A 24104-nucleotide genomic window follows, 5' to 3' on the forward strand; every position below is an offset into this window, starting at 1 on the left:
CATGTTCCTCTCGCTCGCCGTACATGTTTGAGCGACAAGTCACTGCCACCAATCACAAGAGCGATGCAACGTGTTTCCACCAATCGCTGACCGCGCGTGCAGAGTGTGATTCCATGTATGGGTCTGCAGGCACTTCCTCCTTGAGGTGAGAGCTAGAAAACGTGTCTCTCCGCTGCTGGCTGAAACACAGAAAAACACACACCTCTGATCGTTTACGGACCTGTGTGGAAATGGGGGTAAGCATTGTGAAACGTAACGGCATTTGTGTGTGTGCAGTTCTGATTATTAATGTATTCAGACTAGTTATATGGAATAATGGGATGGCGGTCAGTGCGTTTGTATCATCGCGTGATTGGCGTCTTCTTGTGACTGATCACTGAGCTTATTGTGATATATTAACCAATGGAGTAGAAGGTATTTTTTTAATTGTGCCGTTATTGGTTGCTTGTCAGCTACTTTATGTCGATTGGTTATACTTAGCCAATCACGGTTTAAAAATATTCTTGCGTGAGTGACACCGCTGTAGTCCAAGGAACGCCTTGCAGGAATGGCTGTGATTGGTCCGCTGTGCTGTTTGTGGGCGGGTCACGCTCGTGTTGTGTTCTGTGATGGGATGGAAGATGGCGGCTGCTCGGATACCGCATTAACTTTACACCGTACAAGGACCAACAGCAGCAATCATGTGATCCATTTCAATCTATGCATATTGTAAATAACGACCTCCTACCATTTAATACCACTTTAGCTCATTTAGTGTTGTCTATCGATATAGAAACATATATAACATTAGCTGGGCACGATTTCAAATGGTGACGGCAAGAAACAAAGCTCAAAGCTCGAGTATTTATTGTCTTTATTTTAAGATGACGGTAATTTGATGTAAAAAGTCCACTGCAGTACACTAATTGACCTCTTCATACGAGTCGTGCTCAAGGTTACTTTAAAGCTTCCCCTTTCCACCAGACATTTTCCCACCAAGGCTGTGTGGTGAACGTTAGGAGCTCCTAAAAGATTAACTTTAACGTTGTTATTGTCCCCTCCAGTCACACTGAGACCCTCACGTAGTTTGTTATAACCTCAGCGAAGTAGAGCTGCAGGTAGACTTCCAGTGCTAATGGCCGATTCTAAAATAAGGCAAAGCAAAAGGCTGGTAAGTTTATCCCAAGTTGTGACGCGTTGGCCCTTATTTCCTTTCATCTTGTGAACAAAGGTTTGCTTTCTTAATACTAATAAGTCATTTAATGTCCTTCTGCGTGTTTGCTTTCTATAAATTGCTCTATTAGTGGAATACAATAGCTATAAAAACAACAAGTTCTGGTGGGGAAAAATATATTCCCTCTCTAAACCACTTTTGGTGTTTGGCATTGTTAAAACTTTAACTCAAAACGGAATTTCTACTACAATTAATCCAATCAATGTTTGATTGGCATCCTTGTTTAATAATAATAATAATATAAACACATTTAAACATGTAAATATTTATATTTAAAATAATGTTTTATAAATTCTACACTACTTGTACCCGACAGGTGCTTACATCCGTCTTTGTGTCTTGGTGGGTCTCCACAGAGACCATTCTCAACCGTGGATTTTTTTCTTTTTGTCTTAGTTGAGCTCATTGATTTCCAGTACCTTCCTATTCACGGCTTATTATTTTGTAATATACTGTACATTGACTGTTAAGAAGCAATTTCTCTTGTGATGTTATAAATCCCTTTCATTCTCCTGTCAGGTAGTTTGTCCAAGTTTCATTTGATGAATTCCCGTACTCCCTCGGTTGTCTGACCGTTTTTTCCTTTCTGTCACATGTGCCTCATAATTTTTTTAATCATTATTATTATTATTATTTATTTTTTAAACCATCTTCCCTTCTTTCTTTCTTTCTTCCCAGCGGGCCGGTACCCGGCGACGTTACCATGACGATGGCATTTCAGATGAGGAGATTGATGGAAGGAGAATGTTTGACCTGGAGGAAAAAGTCCACAGTGAGAGGTTCAGCTCTGACCGGATCTTGCGCATGGAAGGAAGAGGTAGGCGGGCACAGTTTCAATATTTTCATGACCTAGGAATTTTCATTCACAGCTTGTGATCTCAAACATTTGATGTTGCTGTTCATGAGCCCGACTGCCGACGGGAAGAAATGGTTCGTGTGGCGGGAGGTCTTAGTCCTGATGGACCTCAGCCTCCTGCCAGATGGAAGGGGCACAAACAGTTTTTGTCCGGGGTGAGAGGGGTCGGCCACGATCTTTTTAGCTCGCTTCAGATGCGAACAAGTCCTGCAGGGACGGCAGATTGCAGCCGATCACCCTCTCTGCAGAGCGGATGGCACGCTGCTCCTCGACACCAGACGGTGATGGAGGAGCAGAGGATGGACTCGATGATGGCCGTGTAGAAGTGAACCATCATCGTCTTTGGCAGGTTGAATTTCTTCAGCTGCCTCAGGAAAAACAACCTCTGCTGAGCCTTCTTTGTGATGGAGCTGATGTTCAGCTCCCACTTGAGGTCCTGGGTGATGATGGAGCCCAGGAAACATAAGGAATCCACAATAGTGACGGGGGAGTCACACAGGGTGATGGGGGAAGGTGGGGCTCTGTTCCGCCGGAAATCCACAACCATCTCCACTGTCTTTAGAGCGTTGAGCTCCAGGTTGTTCTGGCTGCACCACGACACCAGATGGTCAGACTCCCACCTGTAGGCGGACTCATCCCCACCAGAGATCAGTCCATTGAGGGTGGTGTCATCCGTAAATTTCAGGAGCTTGACGGACTGGTGACTGGAGGTGCAGCTTTTGGTGTACAGGGAGAAGAGCAGAGGGGAAAGAACGCAGCCTTGGGGGGAACCGGTGCTGATGGTCCGAGAGGCTGAGACATGTTTCCCCAGCTTCACATGCTGTTTCAGACAGGAAGTCTGTGATCCACTTGCAGGTGGAGTCGGGAACGTGCAGCTGGGAGAGTTTGTCCTGCACCAGAGACGGGATGATGGTGTTGAAGGCAGAGCTGAAGTCCACAAACAGGACCCTGGCGTAGGTTCCTGGGGAGTCCAGGTGCTGGAGGATGTAGTGGAGGGCCATGTTGACAGCATCGTCCACAGACCTGTTGGCTCTGTAGGTGAACTGCAGGGGGTCCAGGAGGGGGTCGGTGAGGGACTTCAAGTGGGTCAGGACTAGCCGTTCAAAAGACTTCATGACTACAGAGTTCAGGGCGACGGGCCTGTAGTCATTGAGTCCTGTGATCCTGGGCTTCTTGGGAACAGGGATGATGGTGGAGGTCTTGAAGCAGGCTGGCACGTGGCATGTCTCCAGGGAGGTGTTGAGGATGCAGCTAACAAAACGGGACAGAGCTTGTTTTTCCCCAAATTAAATAGTCTTTTCTGCCCCTGGCGGAGTTCAGCCCAGGCAGGCCGAACCACCACAATGTGTCTGTTTGGTCAGACAGTGCTAGCGTTGGCTTCACACAAAGATTGATCGTGCATAATCAGACATTTATTTAAATAACAACCGTAAAGCCACTGTAAAGGAGGCATGGTATGCCCTTTTACCTGCACCCTAATTCATGACAGAAATCATTAACAAACGTGCACATTTTTCTTTTGTTGTTTTTTACAGTTTGGGGGTTCCTAGACATCCCAGATGGCACATTACAGTTTTTTTCAATCGCTAACAAGCGTTTGTCCAAACAGTTGTCACATTTTCAAAACTCTAAACACAATTGGCACAGCATCGGTGTTTTGTGGCCATACCATTCACACATTTCATGTCGTTTTCACACAATATGCAGTCAGTGAACACATGTCCACAATGCTTACATTTATCTTAACAGACAAGCCATACCTCCCAACAAAACGATGGATTGTTTTAGTAGTATTCACAAATGTTAACACACACCATCCCACAATAGCAAAAACAATATGCCAAACCGTAGATACAGTATAAAACCTCTGCTTCTGCAATGATATCAGTTCAAAAACAATATATCTTAGCTGATAATGAACAAACTATTGAATAATTGACAGCTGGTTTATGTTGGGTAAATTGGGCCAACAACAGCTGATTCCAGTCTGGCTTATTTAAGGAGGACTTTGTGGAGTGATGCTTTTGGAAACCGAAACAGAAAAAGACAAACACTGTAAAGTCTGGACGAGGAAGAGGAAGAGCAAGGGGCCCAGGGAGAAGACCAGGTCCAGTGAGAGGTGCAGGTGAAGAAGGAGATGCAGGAAGAGGAGCAGTGAGAGGTGCAGTAAGAGGTGCAGTAAGAGGTGCAGTAAGAGGTGCAGTGAGAGGTGCAGTGAGAGGAAGAGTAAGAGGTGCAGGTCCAGTGAAAGATGTAGAAGGACGTGCAGTGAGAGGTGCAGGTGCAGGAAGAGGAGCAGGTGCAGGAGTTTTTTCTGCATGGAGGTGGAATGTTTATGACCATCAGCCACATGACCAGATGTCCCTCCTTGAAGCCATGGATGCTGGCTGCGGGGACATCACAGTTAAAGATTGCCAAGGGTGGATCCGACATGCCAAGCGGTTTTATCCCAGGTACATCGCCTTAGATGATGTCAGATGTGATGTTGACGAAAACATGTGGCCGAACCCTGAAGATCGCAGGGATTAGATGCATACATTGTTTGCCATTTTTAGTTCCCCCCTTTTGATCTGGGCTTTTGGCTGTTGTTGTTTTTTTTCAGAATGCTCGTGTGTTTCATGGATATTTTGTTAAAATAAAATAAACCTTTTCTGTTCTATTATACTGTTTCTACTGTACCTTCTTTGGTAAACAGTTAAGAAAAAATAACTGATTTGCTTTTTACTGGAATGGGTTTGAATGTGAACATTACTGTACATGTGCACATACAGTTCCAAACCAATAAATTTAGTGTAAATGGTGGATTGCATGTTACCTGAAACATAAAAGTCTATGCAATTTTTATAATGTCAACAATAGCCAGAATTTCGAAACCTGGTGTTCTTCGTTTGACTGCATGTACCTTGTGAAGTGAAAACAAATGTTATTCTATAATTTCATTTTGAGTCAGATTTCCAGTATTTTGGTAAAGTTAGTGTGTGCAGAGAAAGATGTGTTCTGTTTTTAAATTAAGAGTTAGTATATATTTAACAAAATGTGTTTTTGAGAAGAAAATTATCAATTTGGCCAATTGTGTCTTGTAGGTGTGAGTCTGTGTTAAGAGTTTAGAAAACATTTCTGAAGTATGGGTAAGTGCTTGTTAGCGATTGAAAAAAACCTGTAATATATAGAAAATTAAAGTGGAATTTTCATAATAGGTCCTCTTTAAGACTGTTTGACATTACTCCCTCCTGCCTTGCGAAGGCTAATAAACGGGTCACAAGACCGTTTTACCATTTCTGGCTGCCCGTCACAACCAACAATGAATGATAGAAAACTCGAAATGACTTAGAGGAGAAGGCCTCTGACCATTTCACTATGTTGTTTTTCTTTTCTTTTCTTTCTTAGAATTAACATACGAGTTCATCCAGAGAGGCGGCTTGAGAGACCCAATCATCTTTGACAAACCTGATGGATTGGGAATCAAGTAGGCAACCTCTTTATTTTTCTCTCTCTTCTTTGACTCCATCTCTTTTGTTTCTTCCTTCTTTCATCAAGTACTTCTCTATTGGGGGGAATATAACATGATTTGATGTTTGAACTAAACAACCCAAGACTTTCAACATGTTGTTCTGTAGGATGCCTGATCCTGACTTCAGTGTCAATGACGTCAAGATGTTTGTTGGTAAGATTTCTTTCTTCCTTAATGAATTCATTGATGCCGCTACAAGTCTTTTAAAGGTTTTTAATCCTGGCATCCTTTTGTGTTTCCAGTCAAAATGTCATTGAATAACCACATCCATATGAGCAGAAAGAATCAAAGCAATAGCAGGGCTCCTTTTTGCCAGGTTGCACTGGTGCGCCTTACTTTTTTTATTTAGGTGTACCAGCACAAAATTTAGATGCACCCAAATTTTTCCTTGTGTCGACTTTGATGGCACAATTTCAAGGTCATTTTTTTATCACACTCTATATACGTTTATATATATTAAAATCAAAACAATGATTTTTTTCTTATAGCGCCCATTTGTATTTTATCCTCCCTCTGGATGCTGTTTGTACCATATGGCTTTTGTTACGCTGTAACTTGCCTCAAAAAAAAACTCCACAGGCAGCAGACGGATGATCGATGTGATGGATGTGAGCACTCAGAAGGGGACGGAGATGTCCATGGCCCAATGGACACGTTACTACGAGACTCCGCCGACTCTAAGAGAAAAGCTTTATAATGTTATCAGCCTTGAGTTCAGCCACACTAAGCTGGAGAACCTGGTTCAAAGACCTGCAACGGTATGCACAGACACACACACACACACACTCTCGCAATCACTGAAAGAAAGGCTTGTGTTTCTGTGCTCCTACAAAGGCCTTTGAAGCAGGATTGGTTTTGTCAAGGTTCAGACATAGTTTGAACCGTTTCTTTCTATCTTTGTACTGACAAATGTCATCTTATCCTAATATGGTCATATGGTGTCATGTCTTTAATCATAGCCTCTTGATAAAAATGGGTGTACATTTACAGTACATTTGTTGCACCCCTCAGTATTATCTCCCTTATGAAAAGTCACTAGAACAATGCTAAATATAACAACAGCTGAGATAGAATAGCTTGAATTTCAGTGACTAAAACAAAACAGTTTTTCCAACATTCTGTCCGACTTGTGTGTGTGTGTGTGTGTACAGGTCGATCTAATAGATTGGGTTGACAACATGTGGCCTCGTCACCTGAAGGAAAGACAGAGAGACTCGACCAACTCTATCACTGACATGCAATACCCCAAAGTTCAGAAGTAAGTCCTCTTGTTTACTTAAATGTCAAATCTTTTGAGAGCAAGAATTACTCTTTATTTTTGATGGAATTAGTTGTCAAGTGACACATCAGAAACATTGGTGATGTTTGGGTGTCCCTGCAGATACTGTCTGATGAGTGTAGAGGGCTGCTACACAGACTTTCACATTGACTTTGGAGGGACCTCGGTGTGGTACCACATTCTCAGAGGAGGCAAGGTGGGTTTTTAGCTAAAACATGAATGATCTTCTTATGTTTTTAAAGTAATTATGTAAATAAAGTCCTGGAATTTGACTTGTATGATTCTGTTTTACTAGAAAAATGTGGTTTTCATTTGAATGGCAATTGTGTTTTTTCAGGTGTTCTGGCTGATCCCCCCCACCCCTCAGAACCTGGAGCTGTATGAGAACTGGGTGCTGTCAGGGAAACAGGGGGACATTTTCCTCGGCGACAGAGCATCTGACTGCCAGAGGATTGAGCTGAAGCAGGGTTGCACCTTCATCATACCTTCTGGTATACTTTTAATTCTCACATACTCTCTCTCACACAAACACAGTTACAAAAATCGAATACTTTGTGTATTGTGTACGGTTGTACTCAGGTTGGATTCATGCCGTCTACACCCCAACGGACTCCATGGTGTTTGGGGGAAACTTCCTGCACAGCTTCAACATCCCCATGCAACTTAACATCTGTAATATAGAAGACCGAACACGGGTATGGAAAACATTCGTCTTGTAAGGTGTAAATGACAGAATGTGGCGGATTGCGCAGAGCTTAAAGGCTTCTTTTCCCTCGTCCCTAGGTTCCTTTGAAGTTCCGTTACCCCTTCTACTACGAGATGTGCTGGTACGTGTTGGAGCGCTATGTCTTCAGCATGACCAAGACTTCCTACCTCACACCAGAGTTTCAGAAGCACACGCTGGGCATTGGTATGATTACAGGAAAACATGTGGGTACGGGGGGATAGATGTACGTATTTGTTGTAAACCGAACGTGTGTCTCACTCCTTTCGCCAGGTCTGAAAAAGCCGTGCGGCTCAGATGCAGCCAGTGAGCCGATGATGATGATGGAGGAGGAAGAAGAGGGGGAGGAGGGTTGCAGTGAAGAAGAGGCCTCAGAACAGCAGTCTGACAAGCCTGCAGTAAAAGTTCTGTTGACTGCCCTCGAGTTGGAGGGAATGTGGAACCTGCTGGGTAAACTGGAGGCTCTGCCCTCCAACAAAAAGTGCGTCCCAGCAGGCATACACAACGCCCCGGCACTCATCACACACATAAAGGTACGGCTGCTGTTTGTCAGTTGTTTTCAGTTGGAGCAAATGTAATACTAATAGCAGAAGTGTTTGCCTGTCCACTGCTTTTTCTCTCACCACCTTTGTCTTTTCTGTCCTGCAGGCTCTGCTGAAGGAACATGCCAATGACAATCAGAAACTGTCCTACACAGGAATTCCTATCGTCAAGTGGCCAAAGCGAGTAAGCAGTCTTTACTCTTTAACTCAGTTGACTGAATATCTTTACAGAATAATAGTAATAAAGAAAACTATCAACCATTTCTCAGGGTTTAAATTAAGTAGTATTTGGAAGAAGTGTTTATGTGAATCTTGATCTGAATGTTTGCTTATTACATATTTTTGATTGTTGGGAGGCTGCTCCAGCACTATTATTTCCAACTATTGTTCCTCCAATCTTTGTTCCTCTCTTCTTCTTCTGTTTTCTATTTCTTCCATATGTATTTTGGACTGCTTTCTTCCTCCATATTTTCAGCTACACAAACGTTTCCACTATTATAATATTCAACTCCTCCAGAAGAGGGGGGCTATGGATTTCCAGCTTTCTACCTCTTGCTGGAATTATATAAATCAAGACTCATAATAATTTTAGCACTGTTTTCCAATGGATTTTTTTTCAAATCCTCAAACCCAGAGTGGAGAGCAGCTTCAGAATCTGGTTTAAAAAGTACTTGTATTTCACCAGCACTGCCAATTTTTGGATTGATCGATAGGAAATTGTTTGCTGGTCAAAGAAATGTCAATGTGGAATCTAACAGACCCGCGAGATCGAGACCCAATAGAGACCAATACAAATATGGTGACAAAGTTCTCAGAGAAACCTGAAGGTACAGGTTTTTGAAACTGCCGATAAAATAGTATTTCTGCTCGCACAGACATATCTGGGACTCGGAAAATATAATTCTTTTCTGGATTGAACTTGTAGTTTTCTTATGGTGTCTGTTTTCTCAGCAATGTTTTGAAATTCCTCTCAGCTTAAAATTAGTTTTAGCTTTCAGCATTCCAACATTTTTTCTGTATGAAATGCATTTTCTAGTTTAGATCATTTTTATAGTTGTAGTTAACTCTTGATTAGCAGTCCGCTTGTGCATATTATAAAATAGCATATGAAAAATAGAATTCTCAATCAATATTTGTGGGAAAGTGCCATATCATTCTGCTTAATCATTTACGGAATGTCGGAATGTACATATTAGGACCCAGCGCTCATAAGAAATACTGACTGTTGTGATTATTCTACTTTTCCTCTTGTTCCCTAACCTCTCTCCCACTTTCTGCTCCTCTCCACCAGCCCAAATGGTACCAACCTCCTCCTCCTCCCCCACCTCCTCCTCGTCCTAAGTTTCCGTCCACTCCCATCATTCCACGACCCCAGAAACCGGCTTCCTCCATGTCCGTGCTGAGACGGCGCAGGGTCAGGTAACAAAGCCTTTGTGAGAAGCATAGTTTGTCACGTCGATAAAAGATTGGCACACTAACAGTTTTTTTAGTTATGTTGTAGTCGAGTGGTATTCAATTACGATTCAGGTTAAGTTGGAGAGAATTTCCTCATGCAAAAAAGTATGTCTAACTATTCGTACCCTTGAACAACTATTAAATGAAATTAAAGCATTTCAATTGAATTATATCCAAGCAATATTTATTATTAGATTTCAAATTGAACTAGATTATTCATAAATAATACCTAATATATTATGAGTCAGTTATTCTGTGAAGACAAATTAAATAAATTGGATTACAAAGTACATTGTACAACAAAAATAAAGAACTTCATTAATTTCAGTTCAAGTGTTAAGAGATATCAATCAAAATGAAACTCAACTGTGTTTGTGTAGGTCACTAGATTTGCAACGCTTATTGGAATACCCATATTTGATTGTCGGATTAGTAGTCCTGGGCGGAATACCAGTGAATAGCAACTGCTGTCACTCTTCGGCAGGCAGCAAATTCTATTGACCGGTCGGAGCTACTTGTCTTACGCGTATTGAGATTGAGTCATGGTTCTAACTTCATAACAACAATTAATAACCCACAACTAGTGCTAACCAACTAACACAACAGTTGCACGTAAAAAATAATAATTTTCATTTTATAAAATGACTCCGGAGCTGTGTCTGTTTGGAGGTTTTTGGTTTTTGAACAATCTGCCGCAAGTTAGAACAGAAAATGATTTATTGTAAAGTTGGCTGAGCTGCTGGTTTTGCCTCTGGGTGCAACAGCTAACACGCTAACCCGCTGGCAACGTGAAGCGTCAACAGCTGTTCAGGTGGCTGGCGATCCTTTTTGGTGCCAATGAATCATTGTGTTTCACTCATATATAAATATTTAGCATCATTTTAGCATCACATAATGTAATTGTTCGGCGTGGTGCTGTAAAGACAGGAAAAGCTGATTAAAATGTTAGAAAAAAGGATCTACCGGAGGTATCAGTTCAAGTCCGGATCCAACGGCTTCCCGACCCGTAACCGGACCGCAGTCCGCTTATTGGTGACCCCCTGTAGGATGCCTTCCTAATTCAGCTCAGTAAACACCAGTTGTTTGGAGCCAACACTAATCTTCTACCATTTTAAAACTTTCTAATGAACATGATTGTATCTTCTGTGGTATTTCTTCTCTGCAGGTGTAAGCGCTGTGAAGCCTGTATGAGACCAGAGTGTGGAGATTGTAACTTCTGCAGAGACATGAAGAAGTTTGGAGGGCCGGGGAAACTCAAGCAGACCTGTGTTCTGCGACAGTGTCTCTCTGTGGGTAGCCTTTTTATAGTTTATTTGTATAGGTTGGATTTAAAAAAAAATAATTTTTGTCTGCGTGTCCTGCAGCCGGGCCTTCCTCTGTCTGCAGTGTGTGAGATCTGCAAGGAGCCTAATCAGGAGGAATCTGGAGACCCCTCCCTAACTCTGATGGAATGTTCCAACTGTGCACAGATAGTCCACCCTGCCTGCCTCACGGTACACACTCCCAGTTTACGACACGATAATCCTGTCATTTTATGACACTTCAAGTGTAACATTTAGCTGCTCTCATGTGTTCTCGAAAATTCCCACAATGGAGTAAAAAGATCCCCAATACATATTTTAACTTGCTGTCAAGTTTAGTGATGTGGAACAACTCAGCAGCAAAGACGCACACGGAACTGAAAGTAAACTTCCTCATTATGTTCAAAGCAGAATCATTCACATCTGAAACGTGAAGATTTTAGAATCAAAACATTTCCACACCTGTAATAATGTGGGTCATTTCTATTTCTCAGTCTTCCTCCAGATAGTTTCCGGTGCACCGGCTTCTAGTCTTCCTTCTCTTGGTCGCACTAATACTCCGTGTGCATCTTCTACTTCCACAGGTTCAGGGGGAAGGAGTGGTGAATAAAGACCTTCCTAGTTGCTGGGAGTGTCCAAAGTGTGTCCTGGGGATCACTGATCCCGAGGTAAACAAGGTCTTATCAACAAACTAACACAATGTCAGGGTTTCTTACATATTGTGTGCATATATGGTCCACTGCGCCTCACAGACGTCTGGGGCTCTTTGCAAACGTGTGTCTATTATTATCCGGCAGTTCACACACACTTGTGTGTCGACGCTAATGGGTATCGTGTGTCTCCTGTTTGATTGTTTTTCATTCCTTGTTTTGTTTGTTGGTGGCTTTGTTTCCATTTTCTTTGAGTTTGGTTTAACTCAGTCATCAGGCAGCGATGAATCGTTGGCCGCCGGCAACCCGCAGCTCAACCGTCCCCGTGGCCCCCTGGTTCTCAGACTGGGCCCCGGGGCCTCTGCTACCTTAGGGGGTCCTGTGGGTACCCAGCAGGATGGGGAGGTGGTCTGCTGTGGTTTCTTCTCTCCTCATCCTCCTCTTCCTTCCTGCTCTTCCTCCTCCTCAGCGTCACTTCTTTTGGTGGCGGCCCCTCTGCCTTCTCAGCCAATCAGCTCGAGACTGGTGAGAGGTGCCGCCTACTCTTGAGTTCATCCACCAGTCTGTCGAATGCACCGCATCCCTTCTGTTCATTCGACCCTTTAAGAGAACAGACACAGCTCTTGATGTTAATGTTACTGTTTAAATGATCTAGTTGCGGAAAAACTGCTTTCTTGTTTAAGAATCTATTTTTTATAGTTCTTACAAGAGTAGTGTCTTTTCTCTCATATCCGTTTTCATTTGAGAGCTTCCTTCAGTTCAGATTGGTTTCTATGGTACTTGTATAGGGCTTTTCTAGTCTTCTGACTACTCAATGTCATCATTCATCCATTCACACACTGATGACCCGTGCCAGGGCTGCACGGTACACCGGTTCAAACGGTGTACCGGTATAAGATTTCCGTACAGTATGAATTTCTCACGTTCCGTTCATACCGGTGTTACGCCATAACAACTGCGCTGCTCTTCGGCAGACAGCAGGATTTATTATTACACGTCATGGAGGAGCGTCCAGCGGTCGGAGCGACTTGTCTTATGTGTGTTGAGATTGAGTCATGGTTATAACTTCATAACAACAATGAATAACGCAGAACAAAGACTCTTTAACAGGGTAAAACACCACGACACAACAGCTTGTGACACATGAACAATTTGTAACACTAATTGTACATTTCTAAAAATGACCCTGCTGAACTGCATGCTGGGTAAAGCTCACAACAAGAAGTAACTCTGTTGCTACATGAAAACACAGAAAAGAGCGAACCAGAGACCAGAGATGCACCAACACAACTTGTGCCCAACAGATTGTTTGTTATGGATTTTTGGCCATATTGCACAGCCCTAACAGGACTTACCACACAGAAGTGACACCTGCCCATCAGTAACTAGCATTCACTCTCTGGAGTCACCACTGCCGGAGCAATGTTGGGGATAAGTGTCTTGTCAAGGACACATGGATACGCGGGTTTGCAGGTCGGGGGCTCTTGGTTTGGAGGAGGCCCGTGCTCTCCACTCACCCGTGCTGTTTTCTTTTTTCAATACTTTCACATTGTTCACCATTACGGACAATGCTTAGCATGGAAAATGTAAAATGATTGTTTCCAGTGCTACTCTTTAGATTGTTAGTGTTATCAGTGCATTATTGGACACATTGGTTTCCGCTCCTTCAACATCAAAAAGGATGTTAAAGGAGCCGATGTTGTTCTGTCTATTCAAGTTTCAACTCCCCAGCTGATGTTATTAATTGTTTCACTGTTGCAGTAACTTACTGTATGAATAACTTCCTGTCGGTTGTTTAAGGTGCTAAATACAAAACTCTGAGCATATCTGATATGAAAGAATTGATTCCAAGTTGGTGTGAGCTGGTAGTTCTAAATAACTGTACAAACCAAGGCCTCCCTGCTGATAGAGCTAATCGTGTTTACCTTTGGGGCATTCAGTGGTTGGGTGCTATATTTCCGTGACCACAGTCACCCCACAGTGTCAGATCAGTGCAGAACGAAAGCTCACAAGCCCTAAAAGGTCTGCGCTATCTTTACATCTTTACATAGCATTTAGTTGTTTGCTGTTATATCAATTCTTTAAGTATTATAGAGATCCTTCAATAGGGAAATGGTTTTTCTGAGCATTTCTATGAGTTCTGAAATATTACAATCATAAGCAAAAAGTTAAAAAAACAATCTTTCTTGTTTGAGATATTTAATGCATGTCATTCTCTTGTGCCACAGACACACAAATGTCAGTAACAGAAATTGTCAATATTGTCACTGTTGAGTTGCACATTGCCTCTCACCTAAAGCTTTTGTTTCAGTGTCCATGTGGCAGTAAAAAGTACGTCATAGTGTGATAAGTAATGATGACTTTCAAAATTTGATGTTGAGCATATAAATATTATTAGTGGTCAACTGTTGCACCAAGATGCTCTGTGTATGTGTTTATTTTTTTAGTCGGGGTTTAGAGCATAATGATCTAGGATACACTACATCTCTTTGTGTTCTTGTTTTGTGATGTTCTATATCATGTGCATGTAACCACACTAGGACTGATGGTCCTAGGGTGAATTCTTCCTTCAATAAGTCCAGTATTTTTAGTATAATCCCTTCAGACTACTGACAAGGAAATGATCAGAACTAGTTATTGGCACATTATGGGAGCGTCTAACAATGTGAAGCCCAAACAATCAGCTAAAACTCTTTGAGATTCTCCTGTTTCTTTTTCCACTCCTGACTCTTTCCTTTTCCGTCCAGCAGTACAAAGGAGACAAAAGTGAGGGCGTTCCAGCGGTGAGTGTCTGTTGTTGCATTCCTGCTACGACCTGCATATTTCAAATACTTCATATTAATGTTTGTTCTCCTCTGGCTCTCTTTCGCCATGCTTTCCTCCATTTTCTTTTTTATCGCTGTGTCTTTCATGCTTCTTTCTACCCTTTCCTCCATTCGTCCCTCCTCTTCTTTCCCCGCATGTCCAGAAACGTAAATCTTCCACCCTGCTGGATGCTCGCATGGCTAAGATTTACCGACGGCAGAGACACAGCCGCGACGGAGACGACTCTGCCAGTGATGACGATGACGATGACGACGACGATGAAGGTTTGAGACACTTTCACTTTATCACAAAATGCTTTCAAATGTTTCTCTGAAGATAAAGGGCTTGTCTGACGACCAGTGTTGGGCAACTTACTGAAAATGAGTATTTAGTTACAGTTACTAGTTACTTCTTTTAAAGGTAATTGAATTACTTACCCGTTACTGTGTATCAAAAGTAATTAGTTGCTCTGGAAAGTAACTTTTATGTCTGCTTTTTAAATGTAATGAATATAAATAGTACTGAACAGTCAAAGACAATAAACATATTTTTAGACCTATTTATTGTAATCAACAGGGCAACAGGCCTTCAAATCAAGCAATAGTACAAAAGTCCTTTTTAATACTTAATACAAAATAACTGTTGCAGGCATTTGCCTGAAGGCAACTGACTGGACAGTTGACAGGATGCATCTCATCTTCAACATACCGAGCAATCAATCTATTTAGCTCTGCCCGGTTTATCGGCTGCACTGCAGTCCGTGTAAAGTGGAGCCGCGGTTGTTTGCGTGGAGCGGCGCCTGCAGTGTGGTATATTGGATCGAGCACTCAGTGCTCGATTGTGTTTGACTGTCACTACGACGGAGTTCTGTGATTGTTTGTTCATGCCTGCCGGTTGTGTGATTTGAGGGCCAGTAAATAACTTGTACTGCATCCTCGTCTCCGTGCATTTGTATCAATTTAGATAACCCACGTATATTATACATGTAGCATCAAGTCCCAACATGCAGCATCCGCGGGGCTGCGCTCTTTCGTCATGAGCGACGCAATGCTGTTTACATGCACGTACGGCGACTATTCTGTGACACACAACGTTTGGTGGCCACAACTATTTTGTGCTGACAGGCAGCTATTTACTTACTATTTGCCGGCCCTCCGCTTCGCGTCACAAAAGAGAGTAACGCGAGTAACAAACTCATTTCAATTTCAGTAATTGTAACTGCGTTAATTTATTTAAAAAAATACTTTGTTACATGCTCATTACCGCTAAAAGTAGTGGAATTACAGTAATGCGTTACTTTGTAACACGTTACTCCCAACACTGGTGACGACTTGTTTCTCACCCTCCATTTCTGCAGCCCCTCACAGAGGGAAGATTGCTCTCCATTCCCGGGGCAGCCACTCTTCCAGGAGGGGGTTTGGATCCAACCGGAGAAGCCTGCTGAGAGGAAGCTCCGCCCACAGAGGAAGCAGAGGAGGGCTCACGTCTTCTGGCTCCTCTGCCGCCCTCAAGCTAAAGCGAGGAATGGGCATGAGGGAGGGGGGGCGAAGGGGGCGAGGGGTGAGGTTGAGGGGAGGCTCTCGGATGCAGCGCCGAGACGAATCCGAGGAGTCGGACGATGACGATGACGACGATGATGACGATGACGATGACGACGATGATGATGATGATGATGATGACGAGGATGAGGAAGAAGAAGAAGACAGTGAAGATCTGGACAAAGAGAGACTGCATTGCCGGCGTAGGAGGAAGCACAGGGCTGATGATGATGATGATGATGATGATGGAGAGGACAGTGAGGGGCAGGAGTTTGACCCAGAAGAAGAGGAAATGGACATGCTGGAAGATGAAGAGGAAGATGAAGAGGAGGAGGAGGAGGAAGGGCGTTGGGATTCTGACCCAGAACCGCCAGTCCTCCTTGTGTCTGATCTAAATGATGACCTGCTGAGTGGCTCCTATCTGACTGTCACTCTACAGCGCCCCCACAAGGCCAAGAGACACGCTGGTAAAACTGTTGATGTCTTCAATATTAACACAGAAAGGTGTGTGTGTGTGTTTTATAACCGGCATGTTGTGCTCTCCCAGGCTCCATCGTTCCAAAGCTAGAGGCAGCCATGGGTCTGAGGACAGCAGGAGGTCCCCAGGGCTTCATCCAGAGAAAGACTGGTCCGTCCAAAACGTCCCGACTCCGGAGCACTGACCCCACCTCTGACGGAGTAACCCCGAGAGGACCTGGCAGGTAGCGCTCAACGCACCATCCAAATCGGTTGGATACATGACTATTATTCCTGACATATGATGTGAAACCTCAACACATGCCAAGCTCACATCAAGGTCATTATAGTTTTGAATTTTTCACTAGTTTTTATTTTTATTTAGTTTTGACTTTTTGTTTTCAATTTCAGTTTAGTTTTAATTAGTTTTTAAAGCGGGTTTGCTAATTTAGTTTAGTTTTTATTTTTTGAAAATGCTTAGTTTTAGTTTAGTTTTTACTAGTTTTTTACCGCAGAATGTAACAGACCGGGGGGGGGGGGCGGGCGCAGTCAGGGAAGCCTCCTTTTTTGCTTGCAAAACAAAATGCTCAAAATGAATTGTAGATACAAGCTATAATAAGTAATAAAAACTCAACAAAACATACCATGTAAAAAAATGATGACAGATGAACAGCCATCCCCAAAAGACAACTATGAAATATGTGTCAGTCAGTAAAAAAAAATCTAAAACCCCAAAAAACCTCTAGAGCAGCGATTCCCAAAGTGTGGGCCGCAAGAGGTCATTTACAATAAATAAATTTAATATAATAAAGTTTTTTTTTAATTTTCAATTTTTAAAAGTTTGAAATTAATATAAAAAATACGTATGTTGCGGCACATTAGGTATGTGAAACATTAGTTGATGAAGCACAAACAATTTAAACGGACAGATTAATAAAACAATAAGGCTCTCGCTCGAAACGGCTGCTCTTGTCCGCCTGTCGTTGTTCAACAAACGGGGCGAGGGGCGAGGCTTTAATTTCCTCAAAAAACGACAGTGCTTTTTAATCCGGAGCGCCATATATATATAATATATATATAATGGATCAATTGGTTAATCGGTTGATCCATACTGGTTGGACACGGCGCTCAAGGCGCTCTGCCAAACAGGCCAAAGCTCGTCTACGACGGCGAGATGCTGAGCGGCGCTCAAGCGCGTGAGATATGGAGCTTGTTTCAGGGCGCGTCGGAGAAACAAAGCTGTCGTTCTCGCCGAGCACTTCGTGAGATTAAAGAGCGAGAGACGGTGCCCTTTTCTCTATAGTAGCTGAACCATCTTAACGGGGAAAATAAGTTATTCTAAAAGCAGCTGAAGATTTAAGGCGTGGATGGCGAGGGGGCGGCGGGAGCGGACGCACCTCGCGGCATCGATCGGACCCTGAAAGCACCGTCTCCACCTCACTGTCAGAAAGAACAACAGCGAGCGCGTAGAAAACTCCTTCGAGCCCGAGCAGAGATTCTCCTTGCGAGCAACGAAGTTCACGTTTTGCAAGCGAGCAAATACCTCGAGGAGACAAACTTTTGCTTGCGCGAGATGCACTTTTGCTCGAGTTTGGGAACCGCTGTTCTATAGCATTGACAAAGACGAAAACTATTTATTTTAGTTAGTTTTGTAAAGACACAATACTGAAACTGTATTGTGTCTTTACAGTTAGTTATCGTTTTTTTATAAAGGCTCGTTTTAATTTTTATTTTAGTTAACGGGAAAAAAAATCACACCTCGTTTTCGTTTTTTCTTTAGCGATAATAACATTGGCTCACATACACATTTGCTTTGAGACCAAAGACACCAGCTCACAGCTGGAGTCCGGAGCGTTAGAGCGTTGGTTGTTGGAGTACTGTGTTTTGTGATCAGTGATCATTATTATGCTTTAGTAACTAGTAATTTTAAATCAATACATTTATAGATAGTAAATCATTTCTATTGAGCATAAGATCACTGAAAGCTAATCTAAAACTTGTTTGGATGAAGGCCATCATTAACTTTTCATCACCGTCTCAACAGAAACATTCATCAGTAGGGTTCCACTCATTATCTCCATGTTAGCATTCTTTCCATTGGCCGGCTCATTGTAGGTAAGACACTTGAGCAGGGTAATTTCACAGCATTATGGGTTAGAAAGTGTAAGACTAATTTTAACAACACTCTAACATGTTAAATAACAGTATCTGCATTTGATTCCTAATATTTAAAACTCTATGCCTTCATCACAGACACTGCCTCATAACATACAAGACCACTTTTTCTCCTTGAAGGGCAAAATTGCATTTGCCTTCCCATCTTTCATTAAATTTCCTTCCTCTGCATCAAATTGTCTCCTCTTGGACAACTAATGACATTCCCCCGTTCACTTCGTGCACGTTGTGCCATTAAAACATACATTTGACTTTTTTTTTTTTTCGTAGGCCACGTCTGCGGGGTAACCACAGAGGCTTTAGGGATCAATCCTCAACTTCTTCAGAGGAAGAGGAGGCCACAGCTCCTCCTGCGTCCTCTGCTCTGTCTCTGCTGTCCCTGCCGTCCTTCAAGGACGTGGGCAACGAGAGAGGAGGGGAGAAGGAGGTGTGGGTGTCTGTGTTCAACTACTTGAACAGAGCCGAGCTGCTGGCCTGCATGACCGTCTGCAAGGCTTGGTACAAGTGGTACGTGGCCCTCTTTTACTCTGGACAGTGTGTGTTTTGACTCTTGTGCTTAGCTGGAGGCGGCGCCACCACACGGCCTGTAAATACACCCACCTTGTGTCCCTGTCATGGGCAGGACCTGTGATAAGCGACTGTGGAGCCATGTGGACGTGAGTCGGTGCAGCCCGCTCAGTAACCCGGCACTAGCCGGCATCATTAAACGCCAGCCAACCTCTCTGGACCTGTCCTGGACCCCCCTGGCCAAGAGACAGCTCAACTGTCTGCTCACAAGGCTGCCAGGTAGGGGAAACACACACACACACACACACACACAGATCCCCCTGTCCCAACACGTCTCAATACACCACCTCTCTGTCTGTTCAGGGCTCCGGGAGCTGAGGGTAGCGGGTCTGTCCTGGTCTTGCGTGTCAGCCATGGTCTCTCCCACTCTGCCCTACCTGCGGCTGCTGGACCTGCGCTGGTGTGAAGGCATCAAAGATTCCCAAATTAAAGAGATTCTCATCCCGCCTGGTCAGTAGCACTAAGGAGCGTTGTCAAAGCTTGTCAGCTGTACTCCACAATGCTTCATGAGCTCTCTGATAAGAGCGCCGAATGACCACCGTTCACTGAAATGAATCCCATGTCTCTAATATTGATCCATCCAGCTTAAGTTAAGTTTTCCTCTGCCTCTTTCTGTAGGTTCTGAGTCGTCTCGCAGCAGGCTGAGGAACATGGTGACGCTGCGTCTGTCCGGCCTGGACATCAGCGAGTCCACTCTCAGGTTGCTCCAGCGCCACATGCCCCAGCTGGAGAGACTGGACCTGGCTCACTGCAAGGACATAACAGACTCGTCTATCGCCCTGCTGGCAGCAGCCGGGACTCACACCCGCAACAGTCTCACGGAACTCACACTGGCAGGTGGGTGTTTGGAGCAGAGCCGCATGCCAGGTGGCTGCTTACGTGGCCTTTCCTCTGGTCGTGGTTAAAACTGCCTGATCACTTTTTAACATAACTAGTCTTAATATTTACAAAGCAGCAAAATATATCTGGCACTTAACTTTTAATTTAAAGATTATTTATTCCAAATACTGAAGGCCTTGATTCCTTCAACATTAAACGTAAATAGTCAATGTGTGAATCAACTCAAACAATAGACTGCGTCAAACCAGTATTTTAAACCTACCAAAGCTTTGTGTGAGCATGCTGTTTGTCAACCATACATGACTGGAAGCCGCTGTGTTTGTCTGTGTGTCCAGGCTGCAGTGAGCTGACAGACGGCTGTCTGTCTTACCTGAAGCGTCTTTCCTCTCTGGCTCTGCTGGATCTCAGAGGCTGTAAGAGTATCAGCAGACGAGCCTGTGACGCCTTCATCTCTGACCTGTCGCACATCGCCCTCTACTGTATGATGGAGGAGAAGCTAATCCAGCGGTTGGATTAAATGTAGAACAGTGAGGTGGACTAATGGTGCCACAGTCCCGCCTTGAACGAGCAGTATAAAAGGGCCTTCGGTTACGGAGGTCCCCAAAGCTCCTGAGATCCCAATGTGTTCTCATTCCACATGTAAATAAATACCCTTTTCACTGTTCATGGAGCCTGACCAGCAGATTCTCCTCTTTTATTTCTCTATTATCTTGATGTCTTTATTTGGCAAGACTTACAATGATTTTTTTAAATATAAAATGTTGAGTTGAGTTTCACATAATACCTATTAAATGTAAGTCTTTAATTTTTTTACTTGTAAGCATTTGTTCAGAACTTAAAGCAGGGGTGTCAATCATACGGATCCGGCCCCCCAGGGGTGTCCAGTGTGGCCCGCCGGGCGACTTTTGCTAAAAATGATACTAAGACATAAATTGCATTTCTATAAAAGTAGCTGCTATTCATAAAAAGTCCACTTGTGGTCGCACTCTGACCGACCATCGTCGATTTTACTGTTCCGCCCGTAAGACATCAAAGTATGTGGCCCCTACCTAAAATAGGTTTGACACCCCTGGCCTAAGGCAATGACTTTATAAACATGAAGTGTTACTGTGCCTACATGCCTGCACCACCATGAACACACAGGAAGCACCAATCAAAAAGTGCATAATGTATGTTGGACCCTTTATCAAATGTGTGCTTGCATTTTAAATGTTTTTTCAAAAACAAGTGTTCCATACTCATTCTTTTATTAAAAACCAAAAATGGATGAACATGTAGGAAAAAATTGGCGTCTAATAGCTCCTGGTGGTCTCATATGTCTCTGGGAAAGGGAGGCTGACTTGTCCACTTCCACCCACCAGAGGCAGGACTCCAGCGTTGGGAACGACGTTCCATGACAGCGACAGAGTGATGTTCTTATTGGCCCTAGTGGGGACACACGTTACACAACACATGTTAAAATACTATTCACCAGAAGCTTGCATCAACATTGACAGCTCAAATGTGCCTTTCGTCTGAGATTAAAGATCTGGTGTCATGAGGGTTATCTCAGCTTTGACACTTAAAAGTCTCGCGTTTGAGAGATGTGTGCTTTCATGAGACTCCTAACACTAATAAAATTGTATTGATTTGCAATATGTTAACCGTAAGATCCATTATTTTTAGTATATTGTATTTTAGTGTGAAATGATCTTAAATATAACCGAATTCTTAAGAAATGTGAAGGTAAAAGCGTGTGTGTGTGAGAGAGAGAATGGGTACTGACCGAAGTCCATTCCCGTCATCGAAGAAGAAGTATTTGGATTTCATATCTCTGAGGTTCAGTTTGGGGTTTTCACCTCGAAGAACAATCTTATCCCACAGCACCACCTGGTTGAGAGACTGTGACACACAGCGTTGTACAGTATCAGCAGTATGATTCAAGCATTTTAAACTGAATATTGTGGATCGATATTAAATGTATATCTGTACAGCAGTTTGTATCTATCATACAAATATAGTTCAAGATGCAACTATGCAGAGCCACTTCTACAAACACAAATTCCCAACCAGAGTTGATTTTGACTTCCATTTCTCTCTGCGGTGTACTCTGCAAGCAGTGTGTGTGTGTGTGTGTGTGTGTGTGTCTTTAACTCACATTGCTTTTTGTGGTGTACTCAGCAGAGAGATAGAGAAACAGCTGTTTAACATTCCAGTCAAAAATTGGCTGCAAATGTAGGACACGTTAAGGAACAAGTTCTTGAGAATACACTGGAACATGTCAACATCATACCTACAGATTAGAAACGTGTGAACAAAGTAAAGAATACTCTTTACCGTATTTCAAGGCCTTCCAAGAATCTATAAGAAACAGGTAGTAAAACTGGCCTTTCTCACACACACAAGGGTAACAAGAAGCGTTCCCAACAAAGACCTAGTGTTGAATCCTACCACAATAACCACGTGTTCATGGCAGCAAACAACAGAGGCTACGGAGACAGAGCGGGACGATCAGCTGTTTGATCCCCTTCAGTCCGCATGTCTGAAGCGCCTTGGGCATGATGTTGAACCCAAATTGCTCCCAAAGCCTGTGGGCGATTGTAGCAGCCTCAGCCATCAGTAAATGAATTTGTGTGTGAGAAAGGATCCTTGTTTACAGCTAGTGGAAAGCACACAAGTGGTCTTGATACTACAATGTGCAACATCAATGAGAGCCCATTTACTAAAGCAAGATGTACTTTTCACTACAGTATTCTAAAAGGATATCAGCTGACAGGTCAAAGGTAATGAAACCCAGATCACTGCGCTCTCTGGGTCCCGTGAAGTCATCCACGTTCTTCCTGTTGACCAGAGAGAGAAAGACACGAGAGATGAAGAAGATGAGATTATGGAAGGAAAACATAAAGCGGTGCAGGTGGACAAAACAGGAGCTGAGGGTGCATTTAGAAAGAATCTCCTTTGGAAGCCTCATTACGGAACGGAGGGTAAAACATTTGGGAAATGCTAGAAGGAAAGAAAGTAACTGCTGTGTATGACATTCAATCGAAGTAGTGTCGATGAATCACATTGTGGTGAAATAGTTGAATGGCTTGATAAATAATAGGATCTACAGGGATTTCAACACATGCAGTTCATCAGTTGCATTTTTGTTATTTTGACACTCACACCCTTATATACATTTTTGTTAATACAGTTGAGTTAATTCAACTCAAATCTTTTTTTTGTATAGCCCCAAATCTCAAATTTGTCAGAGGGCTTCACTGTACATACAGAGACATTCCTTTAAACGGGGAGAAAAACGGAATAAACACGTGACATGAATTAAATCAACGTTAAGCACAAGCTAACGTTGGATATCAGACCGAACCAGCAGCGCGCGTGCTAGTCGTGTCTGCTAATTCTAGCTAGTGACGTCTGATTGCACCTAACGTCCGCAATACTCATTGTCGGTGTGCAGTACAACGCGAGGGCCGTTACTGCATCGCTAACACACGCTACACAGCTAACGTAACGTTCACGGTAACAGATGTTACACACGATCATCTTACAGCATGACTCTGGAGACGTGGATGTCCACGGGAACTCTTCGGTCTTTGAAGGCTGTCGTGACGAAACATCCAAACGTTAAGGCCGCCATGACGCTCAGGGAGAAGGCGAACAAGGAGTTCGCTCGAGATAGAACCGTATTCATGTTTAAACCGCCGCTACGACTATAGGATTAATGTGAATAACAGCAATTCAAAAAGAGATGTTTCGTACAGGATGTACGCGGTAGCTAAGCTGGCGTACACAGGAAATATCAGGTTTCACACAATCATCACGTACATCCGGATCCTGAGTTTCAGAATAAAACTATTTTCACGCGTATATATTTTTTCTTCTTCTTCTGTGTTCATTTAATACATTTATATTGTTGTTGGAGATACAGTCATTAAAAAAATAGTTTTACTATTTATATTCCTCCAACGATTTTAGATAAGCAACTCGAAAGAGTCTGCTTAATAAAGTGTATGGACCTCTTCATAGTGGACGTGTCCTAAAGATATTTTACTCTTTGAATTCCGGTATTTTTGTTCTTGAGGTAATTTGAAGCAAACTTGATTCAACTACGAGTGATGAGTAAGCGGAAGAAGTCGGCTTCTATTTTTTCTACTTTATTTATAACGAATTTAGGAACAATAAAGGTTCATGGGCGCCGTACTTGATTCATCAA

At 43.0% G+C, this 24104-nt stretch overlaps 2 protein-coding genes across 12 annotated transcripts; one reads left to right on the forward strand and one right to left on the reverse strand.

The window, feature by feature from the left end:
- Window positions 1–77: 77 nt before the first annotated feature.
- kdm2aa (lysine (K)-specific demethylase 2Aa) lies at window positions 78–21547 on the forward strand. 11 transcript variants are annotated; one of them, XM_078080178.1, is made up of 26 exons: window positions 101–236; window positions 1892–2030; window positions 4444–4522; window positions 5457–5535; window positions 5687–5733; window positions 6160–6338; window positions 6732–6838; window positions 6962–7055; window positions 7197–7350; window positions 7439–7554; window positions 7643–7769; window positions 7857–8116; window positions 8232–8309; window positions 9417–9544; window positions 10746–10869; window positions 10945–11073; window positions 11466–11549; window positions 14279–14314; window positions 14500–14620; window positions 15694–16341; window positions 16422–16575; window positions 18776–19012; window positions 19128–19291; window positions 19376–19522; window positions 19691–19909; window positions 20248–21547. In XM_078080178.1, exons 2-26 carry the CDS (start codon window positions 1917–1919, stop codon window positions 20427–20429), a joined length of 3807 nt encoding a protein of 1268 aa, XP_077936304.1. In that variant the 5' UTR covers window positions 101–236; window positions 1892–1916; the 3' UTR covers window positions 20430–21547. The 11 variants fall into 11 exon arrangements, with proteins under 11 accessions (XP_077936307.1, XP_077936309.1, XP_077936304.1 ...); XM_078080176.1 differs by lacking the exon at window positions 101–236 and adding an exon at window positions 533–708; XM_078080177.1 differs by lacking the exon at window positions 101–236 and adding an exon at window positions 533–708 and having other exon boundaries at window positions 14282–14314.
- On the reverse strand, window positions 21143–23748 carry spcs3 (signal peptidase complex subunit 3). The gene is made up of 5 exons (XM_078080185.1): window positions 23440–23748; window positions 22656–22731; window positions 22050–22124; window positions 21678–21793; window positions 21143–21337 (listed from the first exon to the last, which is right to left on the reverse strand). Exons 1-5 carry the CDS (start codon window positions 23580–23582, stop codon window positions 21205–21207), a joined length of 543 nt encoding a protein of 180 aa, XP_077936311.1. The 5' UTR covers window positions 23583–23748; the 3' UTR covers window positions 21143–21204.
- Between the last annotated feature and the right edge of the window lie 356 nt (window positions 23749–24104).

The sequence above is a fragment of the Gasterosteus aculeatus genome, chromosome 9 (genome assembly GCF_964276395.1).
Source record: "Gasterosteus aculeatus chromosome 9, fGasAcu3.hap1.1, whole genome shotgun sequence".
NCBI classification, from domain to species: domain Eukaryota; kingdom Metazoa; phylum Chordata; class Actinopteri; order Perciformes; family Gasterosteidae; genus Gasterosteus; species Gasterosteus aculeatus.